The 17,915-nt window shown below is 32.9% G+C and overlaps 1 protein-coding gene across 43 annotated transcripts in view; it reads right to left on the reverse strand.

Moving 5' to 3' along the window:
* KCNMA1 (potassium calcium-activated channel subfamily M alpha 1) overlaps positions 1–17,915 on the reverse strand; it is a 483,481-nt gene that overhangs the window by 149,916 nt on the left and 315,650 nt on the right. For all 43 annotated transcript variants that reach the window (XM_057416305.1, XM_057416302.1, XM_057416303.1 and 40 more), the window contains 3 exons: positions 15,092–15,167; positions 13,192–13,362; positions 11,452–11,543 (listed from right to left, as the gene is read on the reverse strand). In XM_057416305.1, coding sequence (XP_057272288.1) covers positions 11,452–11,543; positions 13,192–13,362; positions 15,092–15,167 — 339 coding nt within the window. The remainder of the gene's footprint in view (positions 1–11,451; positions 11,544–13,191; positions 13,363–15,091; positions 15,168–17,915) is intronic.

Genomic DNA, 17,915 nt, shown 5'->3' on the forward strand with positions numbered 1-17,915 from the left:
TAATGGATTAAAACTTAAACAGGGGAAGTTCAGGTTAGATATAAGGAAGAAGTTCTTTACCGTGAGGGTGGTGAGGTACTGGAATGGGGTGCCCAAGGAAATTGTGAATGCTCCATCCCTGGCAGTGTTCAAGGCCAAATTGGATGAAGCCTTGGGTGAGATGGTTTAGTGTGAGGTGTCCGTGCCCATGGCAGGAGGGTTGGAACTAGATGATCTTAAGGTCCTTTCCAACCCTATCTTTTCTATGATTCTATGATTCTAAATACTCTTTGGCATTTCATCACCAGAACTTATTCTTTTAGAAGTGTCAGAAGGCGTCTGCACCATGGTTTCATTTTAGTGCTCTGATTTGGGGCTGTACATGTTCTATTCTTCTCTTTGCTGTTCTTATAAAGTACAAAAGCGTCCTGAGCAGTGAATGCAACAAAACCTCTTGGTTTTCAAAGAACATTTTCTGATCAGATACTTACATTAATTTTGGGTTGAAAACTCCCACCAAAAAAGGAAATATTCTCCATTTAATATAAATTATACTTTTGCTTAGAAGTAGAAGAAATTGAAAACAGATTTCCTACTTGCCCAGAGAGAGTTATTAGTTACATTATTTAAGAAAACTTGGAGAGCTTATACTGTTCCAATCTGTCCTGTATATGATTTGAAGATTTATTACTTCCTCTGTTTGTTCCAATAACCATCCCTCCACCGTGTACCACTCATCTTTTTTCCATGCACCAAAACTTTAAATAAAGCCAACATACTGGATATCTTTTGCTAGATATTTTCTAGAGTTGGTTTGTAAGAAAATATTCTATTAATAATTTTGGGTCAACAGTAATGTTTAACCCCTGCATTAAGCTTTTGTTTATGAAAAACCTCGAAAGCAGCACAATATTCAGCTAAATTATTATTATTTACTTTTTTTTTTCTTTAAAAAAAAAAAATTAAGAAGTTCCCTTACAATACTGAAAATCACAATCCAGGAATTTTGATATTATTGTTGATAGGTATTCAGGAGGACTAAGTTTTCTGTTAAGTAATACTTGTCATTGGTAACATGTATAAGCAGTGAAACTGGTTCAATATACTAATGAGAATCCATCTTATGTGTCTGTGATACTGCAAAAAGAATCTTTACAGAGAATAAAAAGCTTATCAGGAGCCATATGCTTTCAATCAATAAAGCCAGACTAATCCATTCTCTCCCATGCATACTTATCATTCTCAAAATTAATTACAGTGACCAAGTATGAAAAATTATTACAGCTCTACAAAGTTAATTTCAATTGTGATTCTATGCAGTTGAATTTTTCAACAGTACATTTTTTTCACTTACGTACTGACATAATGATACATTTGCTAAAAACACACTAGCTTCTTATAAACAAAAATGGTGATAAAAGGTCTAAAGCTACCACAGATACAAGCAACTTCAGGAAGAAAAAAATGAAATAAGCAAAACCTTAAACATCTAGAATTCCGACATGAAGTAATTGAGAACATACACTTAATCCATGCAAATAGCACTGTAAATGAAAACAGATCCACTGTGAATAGGATTTTTCAAAAAACGATCTTTGCATGGTTCTTCCTTCAGAGGACACAATACGAAAGGCAAATCTTTCGCCTGTTTATTTTGAAAGAAGTTACACCCATTTTAGTGGAACAAGTATAAAGAACTTGAAAAAACTCATTCTAACTAGTCTGTCATAATAAATCAAAGATAATAAATACAAATTCTCTTCAGCATTCAGTTGAATACATGGTGTTCACTTGTCAAGTAACTAAATGATGTGTCGTGCATATTGATCTAGATGTCTCCATAAAACTATAATATTTATATCAAATACATATGCTCAGATCTCTTTATGGTCTTCCTGCTTAGTGTTCTGATCGTGCCTTCATCTATCAACCATATAAATTCTTTCTTTGCATACCAGTAGCAGGCTGCTGTGGTTGAAGTAAACAGGTTCTTGTAAAGTTTATCTGGTTTTCCTCAACAAAGAAAGGATCTCAGTCACTTTTTCTTATGAAGAAAAGTCAATAAACATCAACAAAGACTGTGCATATGGTCTTCTTGTTTATCTGTTAGTGGTATGCATTTTTTAAATATACCAGTTTACAGTTTCTAGTTGTTCATGCTTTTCACGACTTACCTAACATTACTTAATGCTCAATTAATTCAGTTCATTTAAGTGAAAACGTTATGCATGTGCTTCTGTCTCTCAATCGCTTAAACAGACGCCTTATTTCAATATAAACTCTTCTCTAAGATTAATGCAGATAGAGTAATTGGTGCTATACAGTCATGATTTCACATTTTTCTCTTTTTTCACAGAAGACCTGAACCAAATGATTGTCCTCTAAAGACCATTTATTTAGCCAATGTGTATAGTGATCCAGAACAGTAAGTTCTAATATTTTAATCATTCAAAAAACTTGCCTATGTATTGCATATACAACAAAATCAAAGACCAAGAACATCTCATCTAGAATGGTCACTTCTGGACAAAAAAAAAAGACAAGACACACCCAGTTGGTTTTCAAGAAATAACTCTAGAAAGTATTAAATTAAAAAGTATTACTCCCAAAGTTACCTTTTTGCATTAGTCATTCATATCTGTGAAGACAGAGCATAAAATAATCTAAATCAAGGCATGATATTTTTTAAGAAATCAACTGTAAGCTATTTTCTCACTCTGATTTTCAAATCAGGCTCTAGAAAGATAACTTAAGGGAGACAAGTCAAATAAATTCAAGCGAATTGTAAATTGTCTGTCAAGTGTGTAATGTCCCAGTAATTTTATTTTAACATTTTTCTCTTTGAGTTTTTTCATTATTCACTTTACTCCTGAACGATTAAGGATTTCAAGTTTTGAAGTTATGGAGAAGTCAAAAGCGCTGATTTTTAAATATGTATTAATATTAAACATATAAAAGAATATGACTACACTGTGACTGGAGATGTGATTGCAGTATATGAGAACATGTCTGAGGTACTTTTAATTTCTGTAAATTGGACCTGACAGCACTATCTGTTCTTTCTAAGTTTCCACACTCTTTAGAATCTCTCTTATATTGTGAGTAAAGAAAAGGAATTAGTTAATACCAGAAAACACTCAAAAGAGCTACAAAATCCAGGTAGATGAGGCCCTTAGTGACATGGCTTAGTGGTGGACTTGGCAGTCCTGGGGGAATAGTTGGACCTGATGATCTTAAAGGTCTTTTCCAACCTAGTTGATTCTATGATTCAGTAAATGGGAAATCATTAATACTAGGCATTTTAAAGTCATCTCAATGCAGATATTAATTTGTGGCCAACAGAATTATGTAAAAAAAGAATAAAGGAGGAATCATTTAAAATTCTCTTAAACATTAAATTGACATATAAAAAACATACAGTCACATACAAGACCCTAATTAGTGAATAATTGCAGGTATGAAACTATCAAGCGCACCTATATAAATCCAGGTTTTAGTCTTTCTCGGTGAATACTGGTGGCATGTCACTGGCAACCTTTAAATGTTAGAAATTGTTTCTGAAGTGAATAGAAGCAGTACAGAGGAACTCACCTGCACAGGTCCTCAAACAGTTTATGCCCATCTGTGGGAGGTTTCTACTACAGAACAAGCTGACAGAGTGCATTTCACATACTTGAATTCTGAATAAATAGCACACTCCTTTGTTTCAACTGCATATTAAAGCTTTCATCTGTTTGCAATAGCATGCTATAAGTGATTCACTGTGAGCTGTTCTGTTTATTTCAACTTCCTTGCTCATTTACAGCTGAATGATTTTATCTTAAATTTTTATAATCTAAGGAATTGGGCAATACTTGTCTATGAAGCAAGTTAAGAAATAAAAGCATTCTTTGCTTAATGCATACCTCTGAAACTGCAATAATAACAAGAAAGCACAGTGATTTGTTTCTGCCAGGGTCTGTATTATTTAAGAGGCTTCTACCATAGCTTAAAGGATTAATATTCATTCTTTCATTCAGCCTTGAATTCAGTGATACTATCTAGAGTAGTTCTACTTTCACAAAAATACCAGAACATTTACACATAACACAGCTATATCACCATTTGAAATAAGTGAATCATTTAGTGTAAGTAAAGAGTAAAACCTATTAAATGCTATGACATGCACATGCATTCCATACTAGAAAGCTTACAGTAAAATGCAGCAGTAAACCACAGCTCCAGCATTAGGATCTCACTTGCAAACAGACCTTAATCTACTGTTCTGACCCCTCCAAACCTTGGGCTTCCTTCCTGTAATATTTTGTGCAGCAGATATCACACACAAGACATTCTGTTATTACTTTAGAAATAAATTGAAAATATTTTTCCTTAAATAAATTGCTCTCTATATTCCCACTATTACTCATTTTCAAATTGTCTTATGCATTTTTTAAATGCTCAATGAGTCAAAAAAAAAAAAAAATAAAAATTCAGCAATGCAGGATTTAGCAAAGGCTTTAAGATTTTTGAGCATTTTATTCATGACCTGAGCCAGGGCATTTCTTTCCATAGAAATCACTCTAAAATGTCATGACTAATTTTCTGCAACAGAACCTGAGTATAAACTAAAAGTCTTAATTCACTAAAACTTGCTGATCAATTCACCCCTTCTGCCAACTCACATTGCACTTCCCGGAATGTCTATACATAAAGTCATGGCCTGTGCATTTTGCATATTTATAAACTAGATTTAGACTTTCTTGGGTAAAAAAATGGAAAGCAACAACTGCTATTTCAATGCCAAACCCAAAAGCTTGTTTAAAGTTTAGCCAGAGATAAGGAAAAGTTGAAAATTTTGCAATTTTAACTAGAAATTTAAAATTAGTGCTGTTATTGTAGGAATATGATTTGAGACCTGGAATACAATTATTTATTTATATTTTTAAGTCATAATCTTGTTAGTTATTACTTCCCACATTTCCTTTCTTGCTTTCATAAGAATGGATATAGTTTAATAGGCATGCAATATTGAAAAAAAAAAAAAGTTTTGTCCTTTTAGTTCTGTCAGTCTATTTAACACTCATCAGATTTTCTTTATTACTAAGTGAGACTTCATTTGAAACAGTGGGATTAGAAGAATGGCTAGCAGATGGGAAACAGAGACACCTCTGGGGATCATAATGCAATCCATGTCACATTCTCTTATTACATTCTCATCCCACTGGAAAATAATATCTTACATATTGCATCAAATTATTTAATATAATAATCTAATGTCACTTTCTTTGGAGCTATGCCTCTCATTACTGCAGCAAATGGACCTTTGCCAAAGTATCTGAATAAGCCTTAAATTTTCTTTTTCTAATTTTTTATCAAATTCAAATGTCTAATCAGTCCAAGATGGCCTGTCAACTTAAATTATCTGTTTGTCTTTCTGTTTACCATATCTATCTGTCTACAGTTTTTATTTTTCTCTGTGAAGTTTAGTTATTGAATCCCATGTTTCCTTCTGGAAGGAATCTCTAGCAGATGATTATTCCTGTTGATATGTTGATGATTTGCTAATTTATGGCTTCTAAATTTAAGAAATCTGAAGAAATCTCTGTGAAGCAGAGCAGATCACGAGACATGAGAAACAAGAAAGTTTAATAGCTTATACAGTAAAGAACTGTTATTTCATTAAAAGACAATTTTTGATCTTAACATATTAAGTAATGCCTGTGGACCTTTTTTCTTTTTTTTTTTTAACTTTTGAAAATCTAACAAAGTTTATCATAACTATTTACTATTGGGAACAGGTAAGCAGTTTATATGCAGACATAGATGTATATAACATAATAATCATCCCTCTCTCTACCACTATCTATTCATGTGAAGCTGTGTTCTGCTAGCTGCTCTCATAAAGAGCTTCCATTGGATATGACAGCAGTTTCTTATGAAAAAAAAAAAAAAAAGGAAAAAGAATTTAGTCTGTGGAATTAAGTCAATAATTCAATGTAAAGTCTGAAAAAACCCTAACATTGAGTTAAGTTATCCAATCTCTCTTTCAGTTCATCAGTTTACAAATGTTCTTTCCATATGCCTTCTAGAGCTTTGTGCAGGATGATTTACAATAAGCTAATGTCTTCAAGTGGAAAATATTTCATAAAATTAAAACCCAGTTTGACCATATTAATACATGAACATAGAAATGAAATAATTGAATAAGAATAATCTTGATTCTCAAGTAAATTAGTAAATGCAGAATAAAAAGCTAATTATAAATTAGTAGAGGTAAAATAAATCTGTACCTTTAACCAAATCTCAAACCAGACCTGAGTAATACGAATGTTATAAATAATGAACCTTGATTTTTATTTTTTTAATTTTTTTTTTTTTCTTAAAAGGAATAACACAGATGATCTTCTAAGTCCTGATTTGGCTAGGATTGAATGTGTAAGTTCCAAATATCACAAAAAGACTGCAACAGCAGAATTCTACTTATCCAAACCCAAGAATTTCTTGAAGAAACCCCCTAGGATTTAAAGCATTAACTTTATAGTTAGGAGGTTAGTGGGAACACTTCATAAAATCTTCCAAAGCTAAATTAGTCACTGAATCTTCAAACCTTCCAGAGTTATGGATGCATGAAATAACCTGTAGACTAACTGCTACATTCTAAAAATTATAGTCTACCAGATATGGGGATACAGTGGCAGATACTTTAAAAATATCACTCTAAAAAGACCCCTAGAATACTAACTCATAGGTTCTACAGATAAGTCACGGAAAGAGCCTAATCAGATTAAGTTAAATTAAAAGCTTTAAGAAGAAAAGAGTTAAATGTAGATAGGGTGTACAAAACCAGCTGCTTGTCTCAAAATTATTAAGAAAAATTAGAATGGATAAGAGGAAGTAATTATGTAACGCTCAGCTATATATCATTTTATTTTGTAACTGATGAAAAAATGTCAAGCAAAAAAGCGTAGCACTTTTCCTGCCATATATATATAAAATTCTACGTTCTTTTCTAAAGACTATAGACTTTTTATAATAATGTAATAAAAAGTCAGATTTTCCCTTCACCCAACTATGCTACATCTAGCTTTTATCTCCAGTATTTGTATCCAGTATTTATCTGTTCATAATGGCACTTGCTTGTCGTTACTTTATGAAATTACCTGAATATAACTTCTTTTAAGTATATGCTTTCATTGGTTATTTCATAGTGATCTAGTAAGCTTCACAATGTTTTAGTAAGATATGTAAGATATCTTACTAAAGACATAATACTGCAGATGCTTTTCAGTGTGATGACACAGTGCTTGGTGATGAAGCAGCTAATAAGAGTTAACCTTCATTATAAATGTTTACTTTGCATTTCATAAATATTTCTCATCTTCAGAAAGCATAACCTTGACTTCATTAAATCTCACAAAAACTCCGTAAGGTAGTTACTAGTCTATTAATAATGAGAATATGCCAAATATTCTACAGAAAAAGTAAATTACATTGTTACTTAATTGTACAGAAATCATCAGAACATTGTCTAGTATGTAAGAATATGATGTGCAATAACTGCTTTGCGAAAAGTATTTCCCAAAACATAAAATCATGTACTATAGAATTCATTCAGGGAAATGCACAGGAAGGACAAACAGTAGTGACTGAGTTGCTCATGTGAAAGAACAGAAAAAACACATAGGACTCAATGTGAAAAATACTGGAAGCCACATCACTGTTTAGAGACCTCTCAGCATATTAGAAAAAGAATATTTTTTACAGTTCTAATTGCTTCTCACACATGAATTTTTTTTCACAGTTACAACATAGTTATATATTTACTATAAACTCTTTCCTGTTTGTAACTCATCTGGTTTTCTATGTATCATTTGTATTTAGTGATGACTATAGGTAAAAGCAATTGTTACTTTGTTCTGAGAATAATTAAAAAAGGCAGCCAAGGTTTTATTTCGTCTACTGACCACCTGATTCTGGTCTGTCAGGACACATAGCAAAAACATTAGAGAGTCTTCTGATGAGCTGATCTGTAAACAGCAGCAAAACAGCTGTTTAGCAGTAATCTCTGTACCTATAGAGATCTTATTGTTTACGAATCTGAAATTCAAGGCAAGGATTGTTTTTAGTAAAATCTTGATTTTTTTTTGCACTAGGTTGTAATTGTGCCAAACTCATTAACCTAGTTGTCATTAGATGTGCAAATTTCGACTAGGTCACATTTGATAGATATATTCATATGCATTTTGGTATATAAGCAACAGTGAGTACTGTTGTTTATTTAACAGAGGAAACTTCAATCACAGACTATAATAAAATTCCTGCTTTATGTTCTATGAGACTTTAGAAGTCTCATTTCAGGAATATATTACCAAGGGGAGATTATAAATTTAATTTATAATTTGGACTTTTGTAAGTAGCTAGTATCTAGTGAAGGTAATTAGAGATAATTGCACGCTGCCTACAAACTACTTCACTTCCAAACTCTTGTGTGTGTGTGTCCTAACTAAGACAGAAGTCAGCTATTTTATTGTACAAAAATGATTCTTACATAGTGTGAGTCTTTTGAGGATTGGCTGAAAATCAAAATAAAATGTGAGATCAAACTTGCTGGCATGTTGGTTGTTTCTCTTCTTTAGTAAGTGGAATTAGTAGAAATAATTTTTATGCATACATTCCAGCTGCCTTGACAGCTACAGTTCCACAGCAAGGCTCTCTTTATTACTAAAGCAATGCAGTGTAATCTTCAAAACACACATAATCATATATTAATTTTAACTTCCCACCTAAATGTTTAATAATCATATAGAAGCACATTATTCCACATGGTTCATGGGGCAACATGTATAAACATATATATAAATGCTACAAAGCATGTATTTATCTATTTTGGAGAAAGATAAAGAGTACATACATTTGCTATTTTAAGAGCTGAAACTACGTCTTAAAAAAAACAACACAAAAACATTAGCTGCTTTCATTTTGTACATGTATTTAATTTTATCTGGAAACTTTCTGATGTTAGGAATAGAACAACTGTAGTTTCTCATTATATTTGCTGCCAGAATCTATGCTTGGTTGCTCAACTAAAGACCTTATATTGCTAATTACTACCACATGCACATATCCCAAGCAAAGGAAAACTTATTGGTTCTGACAATCCATTCTTTCAACACTGAATTCCAAATGAAAACTTAAATTTTGGCCAAACATAACATTTCATCAATCTTGTTCTACTGACTGCAACAGCAACATCAAACAAGGGGTGATAATGGCTTTTTTCTGTGCAGTTCCCAAGCTTAGATTCTCTGATGAAAGACCCATGTGAGCAAAGGACATCTTTAAAGTACTTCATAATTAATAACTGAACCAGAAAACAATGCATAAAGTAAATTGAACAGTTTGCATTCTGATGACAGAGCTGAGTTTCAAAAAAGTTAATGGGCAGTAAAGAACAGCAGAGAAAGCACTGACAACAGAGTGAGCTAAAAACAGATAGTGCATATAAATAAAGACAAAAATAAAAGGTGACAAAATAAAATAAAGCACGCCCCAAAGCTAGCAGAAGCCTGTAATCTGGAGTTGAGCTTTTCAGGATGTGGGGTTCTGACTGAAGATCACGTCCAAATTTTGAGACATCTGAGCAATGCTGGGTACTAGTGACAATGTAGAAGGGGAGAGACTAAAACTCTATGTAAAATAGTTTTTAAGCACATTCTTCTCTGCTATAACTCCTCTGGAGCCTCAGAAACAGAAGTTTAAAGTTGTCAGACACAGGAAGTTCTGTGTTTGAAAAACTTCACTCTTCAAGAAACCAGGTATGAATACAAATATGAAACTGAGTAGGCCTCTGTCACAAATAAACATTTTTGGAAATTAAAGATAAGTACCCTATCTCAGAAATAAATTATGACATTTTGTTAATTTGCATAAGTCAATTATGATAAAAGTTTCCAACATCAGTGTTTACAGTAAAAAAGCTTCAGACATTTGAGGATATCTCAAAAAAAATATAAGTACCAAAATATTTGCAATTGTATCATCTAATTGCTTGATTATTATTGGACACGCAATAGTATAAGATATAACTAACGAAAAAAACTTTGATGTATCTAGCCAGTGACGTAAAGTAGTACTCTAGAATTAGTTCTGTGGGACATTTATACTCTTTGTGCTCCACAGAGAGGAGAAACAACTTGATAAAACCGTAATCCACATTCATAAAATTATGCATGGGTAATTTGAAAAGAATAAAGTGAAAAATATATCTTTAAGTAAGGAGAAGAACAATCAACTACATGTCTCCTTGTAGTCCCCTCTTTAAGCTATTTTTAAAGGATTGTATACAACTAGTCTTTTAGGGTAAATATATCTTTACCAGTGAAAGTCACAATAATATGCAATTAAACAAAAGATGGCAACAGTAAAGGTGACATAGAAGAGAAACTACTACATTGCCAAGCATACTGAGTCTCTTAACGGCTTTATCCTGGCATGTCTAGGTGCTGGAAATGCCAGAAAGAGCTGGTTTTAACTTGGTCAAGGAAACAAGGAGGGTTTCAATAAAAATGTAATGAGCTAATGTGGTCCAATAAAATTTAACTTTTGCTACCAGGTAAAAATAGTATTTTTTTGTGGGTTTGGTTTCTTTTCCAAACTATATTGATACTAAGCTATTACTTGCTCTTCTTAGGATAGGTTTTATATGAAGTGTGGAAGAGAATCACATTAAAAATCCTGGTCATAGATCCTAAAATCACAACTGTTTGCAATATTAAAAGTCAAAAAGAGCTGCATGAGAACTAATCTGCTGTTTGAACAAGAAACAGCACTATCAGTTTTCTGACATAGTCAGTCTAATGGAATAACTCAATCAACATAAATCTCAGATTTTGCACCCCAGTAAACCCTAGTTTTCTAGAGAACTATGCTGTTTGAAAATCGTGAATTACCACTGTCACTTAGTTAAGAGATTAAAATTAATGAGATATGATAATCTGATCCCCAAAGTGTGAAGTGACAAGTCAACCTTTTTCCAGAAGCTACGTGCGTATGCAATAGCAGCATTTTTCACAAGACACGTAAGTGTAGTCTTAGTGGTATCCAGGTTCTCTTGAAGTAGGGACAAAACCTTGTGACTTGCACCATAGCATAGCCCAGATCTCTAATTATAGTGTGACAACTCTCCAGTGGTAACACCTGAAGTCAAGGAGTACAGCCTTATAAGCTGTAAGTCAGCTATTACCACCTTCAGGGGCTCTAAAGTCACACAACCACACCTGGTCTTTTTTGACTTACTTTCTGCCTCGGGTTGAGTTAAAAGTCCCGCCGTATTTCTTCCGATTAAGGATGAGAGCAGCAATTTCTGGCACGTAGCGAGCAAACATTGCCTACATGCATGAAACAAAAACAAAAACAAAAAAAAAAAAAGAAAATGGCATGCAGAGAGTGTTCTACTGCAGCAGAGGCAGCAGAGCCTCTTGGGATACTTACTTTCTTCCACTAACCGCACTATAGGAACCACCATATTTCTTGCGGTTTCCTATTAACTCTATGATTTCAGGGACGTAGCTGGCAAACATGGCCTAAGAAGAAGATAGGAGACAGAAGAAAAGACTAAAAAGAGAGGCCAAAGAAAGGGGGATGATGAATATTTTCAGAAGATATATATTAAGATCTGAAAATGCAAAAGAATTAGATCTATGCAGTTGTTTAAAAAGAAAATTTAAAAAACGTAAAAGTTCTCATCAAGCAAAACAAGAGGACTCAATGTAAAAGTTTGTCTTGGAGAAGGTGCACACCTTATAAATTAAGAAAATGGTCAAAAGACAAAAAATAGGTACACAAAACAAAACAAAACCAAAAATAATCCAAACTGGTATCTAATCATAAAAACCAGTTATATCGAAGTCTTTCTGAGGAGGGGAAGGGAAAAAACTATCCAAGCTCTACTGCAGAAAAACAAAACCAGATATTATCATTACCATTACATTTCTATTTTAAAGACAGGCTTATTTCCCCCATTATTGGGATTCAAGAGAAGAAAACAAAATTAAATCAGGGGTTATTCCCCTTGTTAAGAAAAAAAAAAGTCAACCCCCGCCTGAAAAAAAAAAACAAAAAACAACTTTTCCAAAAGTTCATGTTTTTAAAAGGTTTGGAATAACGTGAGAGAAAAAAAGGTTTTGAGGAGAAAATAAAAATTATTCTGCCATGTTTAGTCCAACAAACATCTTCCTTGTGGCTGGATACTTCGAAGAGCTACTGCCGGTTGACATGGTCTTTGTCTTCATATGGCAATAAACATAGATGGGAATGCATATATTTATGCCCATATATATGTATCTTTGTGTCTCTCATATATGGCATTCATAACATTAGATATATACATATCACCTCTAAGATGTATGTATATGTGAAATCAATATATGAGAGTAAGGTAACAATATACATATGCATGTATGTGCACAATATATATTTTAAAATATCCATAATGCACTTACCTTACACAGTGTAAATATGAAAATAAACTTTGCTGGTTTAGAAAATAACATTGCAATAGTCCTATATTACTGAGACTGTTAAATAGAAAAGTTGACATCAGACAATTAGTAACTTTGGTGCTATGCACATGCAGGACAAAGAACACGAGAACTTGCTGAAAAGGATAATGTTTATAGCTATGTGATAAATTGCAAGTTAAAATTGTGCTACATGACATGAAAGGATGTTTGAAATTAAAGAGAATGTGGTTTGCCATCATCTGGATCAGGCAAGCTGCTCTCTAAGGCAGTCCAAAGCCACAGTGTTTGTTGGAATTCTGGGAAGGAACACAGAAGGGTGGATGGGTAGGACTTCTGAAACCGCAAAATGCCTTTAACTATTATTAATAGCAGCATCAAAAAAATTTACTGGTCAATCACTAAAGGACTACAAATAACATTATAAGTTTAAATATTAAGGCACTTCATGTATTCACATGTATTACTCATTCAGATAGATTACAGAAATTCTGAGTCTACTGAACTGGATTAATTTGACATGCTTTTCCAAAATATTTATCTATAGAAAAAAAAAGGGGGGGGGGGGGGGAGGGGTATTTTAAACATATTTAAATGTTTTCTAATTAAAGTCACTAATTCAGATATTATTTCATTAATTACAACATTGAGATACACAGGATTGAGTATTAAGGTAACTGGAATAATAATAATTACAAAAAAGAGTTTTTACCAATCCCCCAAGGATGAAGAAGACCATAAAAAGGCGACCAAGAGTTGTTTTTGCATAAACATCTCCATAGCCAACAGTGGACATTGTAACCATCAGTAAGTAAACACATTCCCAATATGTTAGCGGCTGATTATTTTGGAAATTTTCCCATGGATCCCCTGAGTTCTCCACCTAAAATGTACAAGAAAACATGCAATGAATTAATAGAGTTATACCACAAATTAACTCTACTGATATATGTGTGTGCATACGCTTATATATATAATGAAATTTGGCATATAGTATAAATTCTGGATCCATTCCTGTGATTTATTTTGAACAAATATAAAACCTAACTTGTCCAGTTACAGCATTACGGTTCTTTTGCCAATACACATAGCCTTGCCACTCATACTATTTATGGAAAGCATTTTTTTGTTCAGCACTAAATAATATTAATGCAGTTAGGTAAGTTCATTTTATAGCAATTTGTTAGAACATTTTCAGAGCAAATCTTACATGTAATGCAATTATACTTCTGAGTGTTTTTTGTTTTAAAGCATTACTGTAGAATCATAGAATGGTTAGGGTTGAAAAGGACCTTAAGATCTAGTACTAACCCCTATTAAAGGCATTAGTGACATGTTTAGTGACACACTATTGCTATTCCAAGAAGCCAGCTCCTGTATCTCACAAAGTTATAAATTTATCATCTGGAAAGGAGTGTGCCCTCTAAAGTTCATTCCACCGTAGAGTTTGACCACTGAGAATTCCTACAACAGAGGAACTTAAACTGAACAGCAAAATAAATCCCAAAACAAAATCCAGGTCCTATAAAATAGCATCCTTTTCTGCCACTGTAATTTTAAAATGCCTTTTTCTTTTTTTTCTTCAGAAATATAAAAAGCTAATGTTTCTAAAAAAATGCTATGTTTGCTAAGAGGAGTGTAAAAATATGGTCATAAGTGATTAAGAAGTATATCATAAACTAAAACATTAAAAATTCTGGTGCATCTTCATAAGAGTGAAAATTAAATTACTATTTGGTAAACCAAGAAGCTGAACATTCTGAATTTAATCTTATATAGTTGGATGCAGCTCAAGGTAGTTCAAGTGAAGTCAATCAAATTGCTCTGGACTAACACTGATATTAAGAAATTTTAGTATTAGTCCAAAACAATTCCTGACTAACTTATTATTTCTAGCACCTTGAAATACTCATGGTTCTGAAGAAAATCAAAGCGCACTTAAAGAACACTTAACCATATCTAATTATTTTACGAAACAAATCAGTAAAAGCTATTACTTTAAAATGTTTAAAAGACACAACTGACATATACCTATCCTATATATGCATATTAACATTTATGAACTCATATGTACTTCTGTACTATCTATCTTTAATTTTTCAGGTATCATTAAGTGCAGAATTTAAAAAAAAATAAATCTATTACAAAACTCTATTATCAGTAACTGAAATTTACACAAAAAAAATTGAAATAAAAAGCCATTTGGAATGTTAGCAATCCCACTACTTCCCGTGGAAATACAGAATTGTTTTCTCCTGGCACAACCATTGATTTCCCAGGACCTCAGTATCATTGTAGTTCTGCCAACCCCTTCCAGGAAGCACCTGGGTAGTTCTTTAGGAAACGCTGCCACCTACTGGTAAATTGTAATCATTCAAGAAGTTGCTGCAGTCCAAGTCTCGTATTTCTGAGGCTAATGATGTGTTACTTACTGTTCAGAATTAGTTTTGAGTAGAAGCCTACAACTGGGAAACTTTGATGCCTCTGTTTATCTTATGCTATAAGATGCATTAAGGGATCAGTCAGAGTAAGGCAATTTCAGGTAATAAGGTAGCTCAGAGAGCAGAAGATCCATGAGAAAAAGTCAAACAAGTATTTTCAAATATACTTACCAAATGTATGAACCCAGCTGCTGTCAGCCACGTGCTGATAAATATAGAGCACAGATTCACTAGCTTGATGGAATTACTGAAAATAAACAAAACCCAACAACAAATGGGAACTTAGACTGGAATTTATCACACATTTTCAAGATGTACTTGTATACAACTGCATACTTTAGAATGAAAGTGTCTGATGATGATTTCTGAAGAGAAGCAGGCCCCTAAAAAACTTAATTAAAAGTCTATGCAAAATAGCTATTTTTTTGCCTTTGTAAAGTCACGTTTGCATAATTTAGATAGCTTGAAAGAAAAATTCCCATGCATTTGAGAAACGCTAGCTACAGCTGTACTCATAACCAAACAAATAGAAATAAATAACACTTTTTCACAAAAGAAAATTAGTTGCCTTTCAAAACACTCAGCTTACCATTTTTCATTGCTACACACCTCAGATTTATTTGCATGCAAATATTCTGGTACCCTGGAATACATCTATGCAGGGCCAATAAATTAATCTGAGCAAAGCCAATTAGCATTAGCTGCTGAACACTGCATTTATATAAACAATTGACTGATTTAAAAAAATATATATTTAATTTTTCATATTGTTATTATATATTCATTATGCTTTTGACCCCAGGCCTGTGAAGGCTCTAAAAGTTAACAACAAGAGAATGTTTTTTGTTGCATACTCACCACATGTTAACACTTATATACATGACCACAGGGAAAGACTATTTTCCTACAGTTATAGTAAACAAATTTTGAACTACTGCAGCCAATCTGTAAATGTCATGATGCTTCAATTGTCATCATGGATTCACAAATTAAAAAAACTTAGGTATTTTACAGTCCATGTGTAAACTCCCAAGTAATTTTCATATTATTCTACTTGCATAACTCCAATTGATCACTTTGTGGCAAAAAAAAAAACAAACTAAACCAAACAAACCCACAAAAATAAACAAACAGAAAATCCCACCAAACCACAACCAACAAAAAAAAAAAAAACCAACCAAAAGATTGAAACTTAACAGTCAAGCACAACAAACTCTTTTCAGCCCCACTGAGTAGTTATGTTCCCTATTGTAGCCAGAAGTGATTTTGAAGCAAGGATCTCACTCAGTTCAGCAGGAAAATGCCATTCTTAAAAGCCTGTATAAGAAATATAAGTAAAGCCTGCTCCCTTTTTAATTACAAAATTCGTTATGATTCAAAAACCTAAGAAGGATATTCAGTATCTATACAAGGAACTCAAGTCCATGTATTGCTATCTCCAAATAATCTTATCCATTCATGGAACTGTATTGGAAATAGCTGTCTTATGTTTTTTAAAACATTTCTGAGAATGAATAATGGCTCAGAAAAATCACTATTATTCCTAAAGCAATACATCCTGAAAACATAAATATCAGGAAAAATTCACTATCAGTCTTAGCAATAGTAGTTTTGAAGTAGAATTAATATTTCTAACTAATACAAGCACAATACAAATGCATTATTTTTTAAACAAAATTGAGACATGAACCAGCTCCACTGAAATATTTTTAAGAGTTACAGTTAGTCAAGACGGCATCTATGGGTACAAGGGAAGAAATACAATTGGGTAAGACGATGGATACTGTATTCAATGCTGTACTCAAAAACAAGATAACGTACCAGCATTCTGCAATTACTTAGTGCTGACCTACATTAACACATATTCCCCATTCCTGTCTTCCGTTATGTACGGTTGATTTAGGGTTCATATTCTGTTGATGATAATATTCAGTCATAGAATGGGACCCTAACCAATTGGTTTCTAGGTTACACAAAATCATAGAAATCATGCTGATGCAAAACTCTTGTTATGAAAAGCTAAATATCATCCTTCACCTGAACTTAGAACAGGCTCCTGATACAAAAATGGGCCAGTTGGTCTCCATATATTGCTCTATATAGTCAAATGACAGCACTTAAGAACAACTCTTACATGACTTGTTTGGTACATTTTATTTTTGCAGACTTATTAAACATTTTACCTTAGCTCTCCTCTATGAAATACACCCTGGGTTTCTGCCAGAATCTAAATATAGATGAAGGATTAGTCACAAACATTTTCCTCCTCTTTAAGCTCTTTCCAACATCTGTGCAAAATCCCTTACTGTGAGCTCTGCCCAAGCCTCTGCAGTTTTGTTGAAAAATATTAGAAAACAGTGAAGGAGAGAAATTTTCATCTGAACACCACACAATTCATTCTATTTCATAAAACACAGGAACAAAAAACACTGAATAAAATTAATTTAATTTCAAATTAGGAAACAAAGAGGTCCTTGGCAGAGTACGGTCTTTTAATATGTAAAAACTTTTCTTCGCCCTATGGGTTCATTTAAAATATAATTAATAATTTTTCATATACTCTAATAACTGTCTAACACACCCACATGACTTTGCAAGTCTTCTCACTGCCTCTGTTTTTGCATTGTTTAGCTTCTTCCTTTGGATCTTTGGATTCCAGTGTTTGGAATGGCCACCTATTTAATTAAATAGAAATTTATTGAGACTACCAGTTTAGCTGCTCTAACTCTTGCAAAATTACCAAAGGTTGTCCATTAACCAACAGTGCTCAGCACACTGCTCTTTCTTTTTTTTTTTTGCTTTTTGTTTTTTTGTCTGTTTATTGCTTGTTTTATTTTTTTTTTTTTGTGGGGGAGCTTTTTTGGGTTGCTTTTTGTTTGTTTGTTTGTTTAAGAAAGATTGATAATGCAGAAATAGAAACTCTCAATTAAAAAGTATGTAATTACTGTAACAGAAAACCGTACCAACCACAAGAAGCAAGAGTTCTTGTTTGTGA

The sequence above is a fragment of the Pezoporus wallicus genome, unplaced genomic scaffold, assembly GCF_028554395.1.
Source record: "Pezoporus wallicus isolate ANWC-B61680 ecotype Strahan unplaced genomic scaffold, APGP_CSIRO_Pwel_v1 contig_2012, whole genome shotgun sequence".
Taxonomy (NCBI): Eukaryota; Metazoa; Chordata; class Aves; order Psittaciformes; family Psittacidae; genus Pezoporus; species Pezoporus wallicus.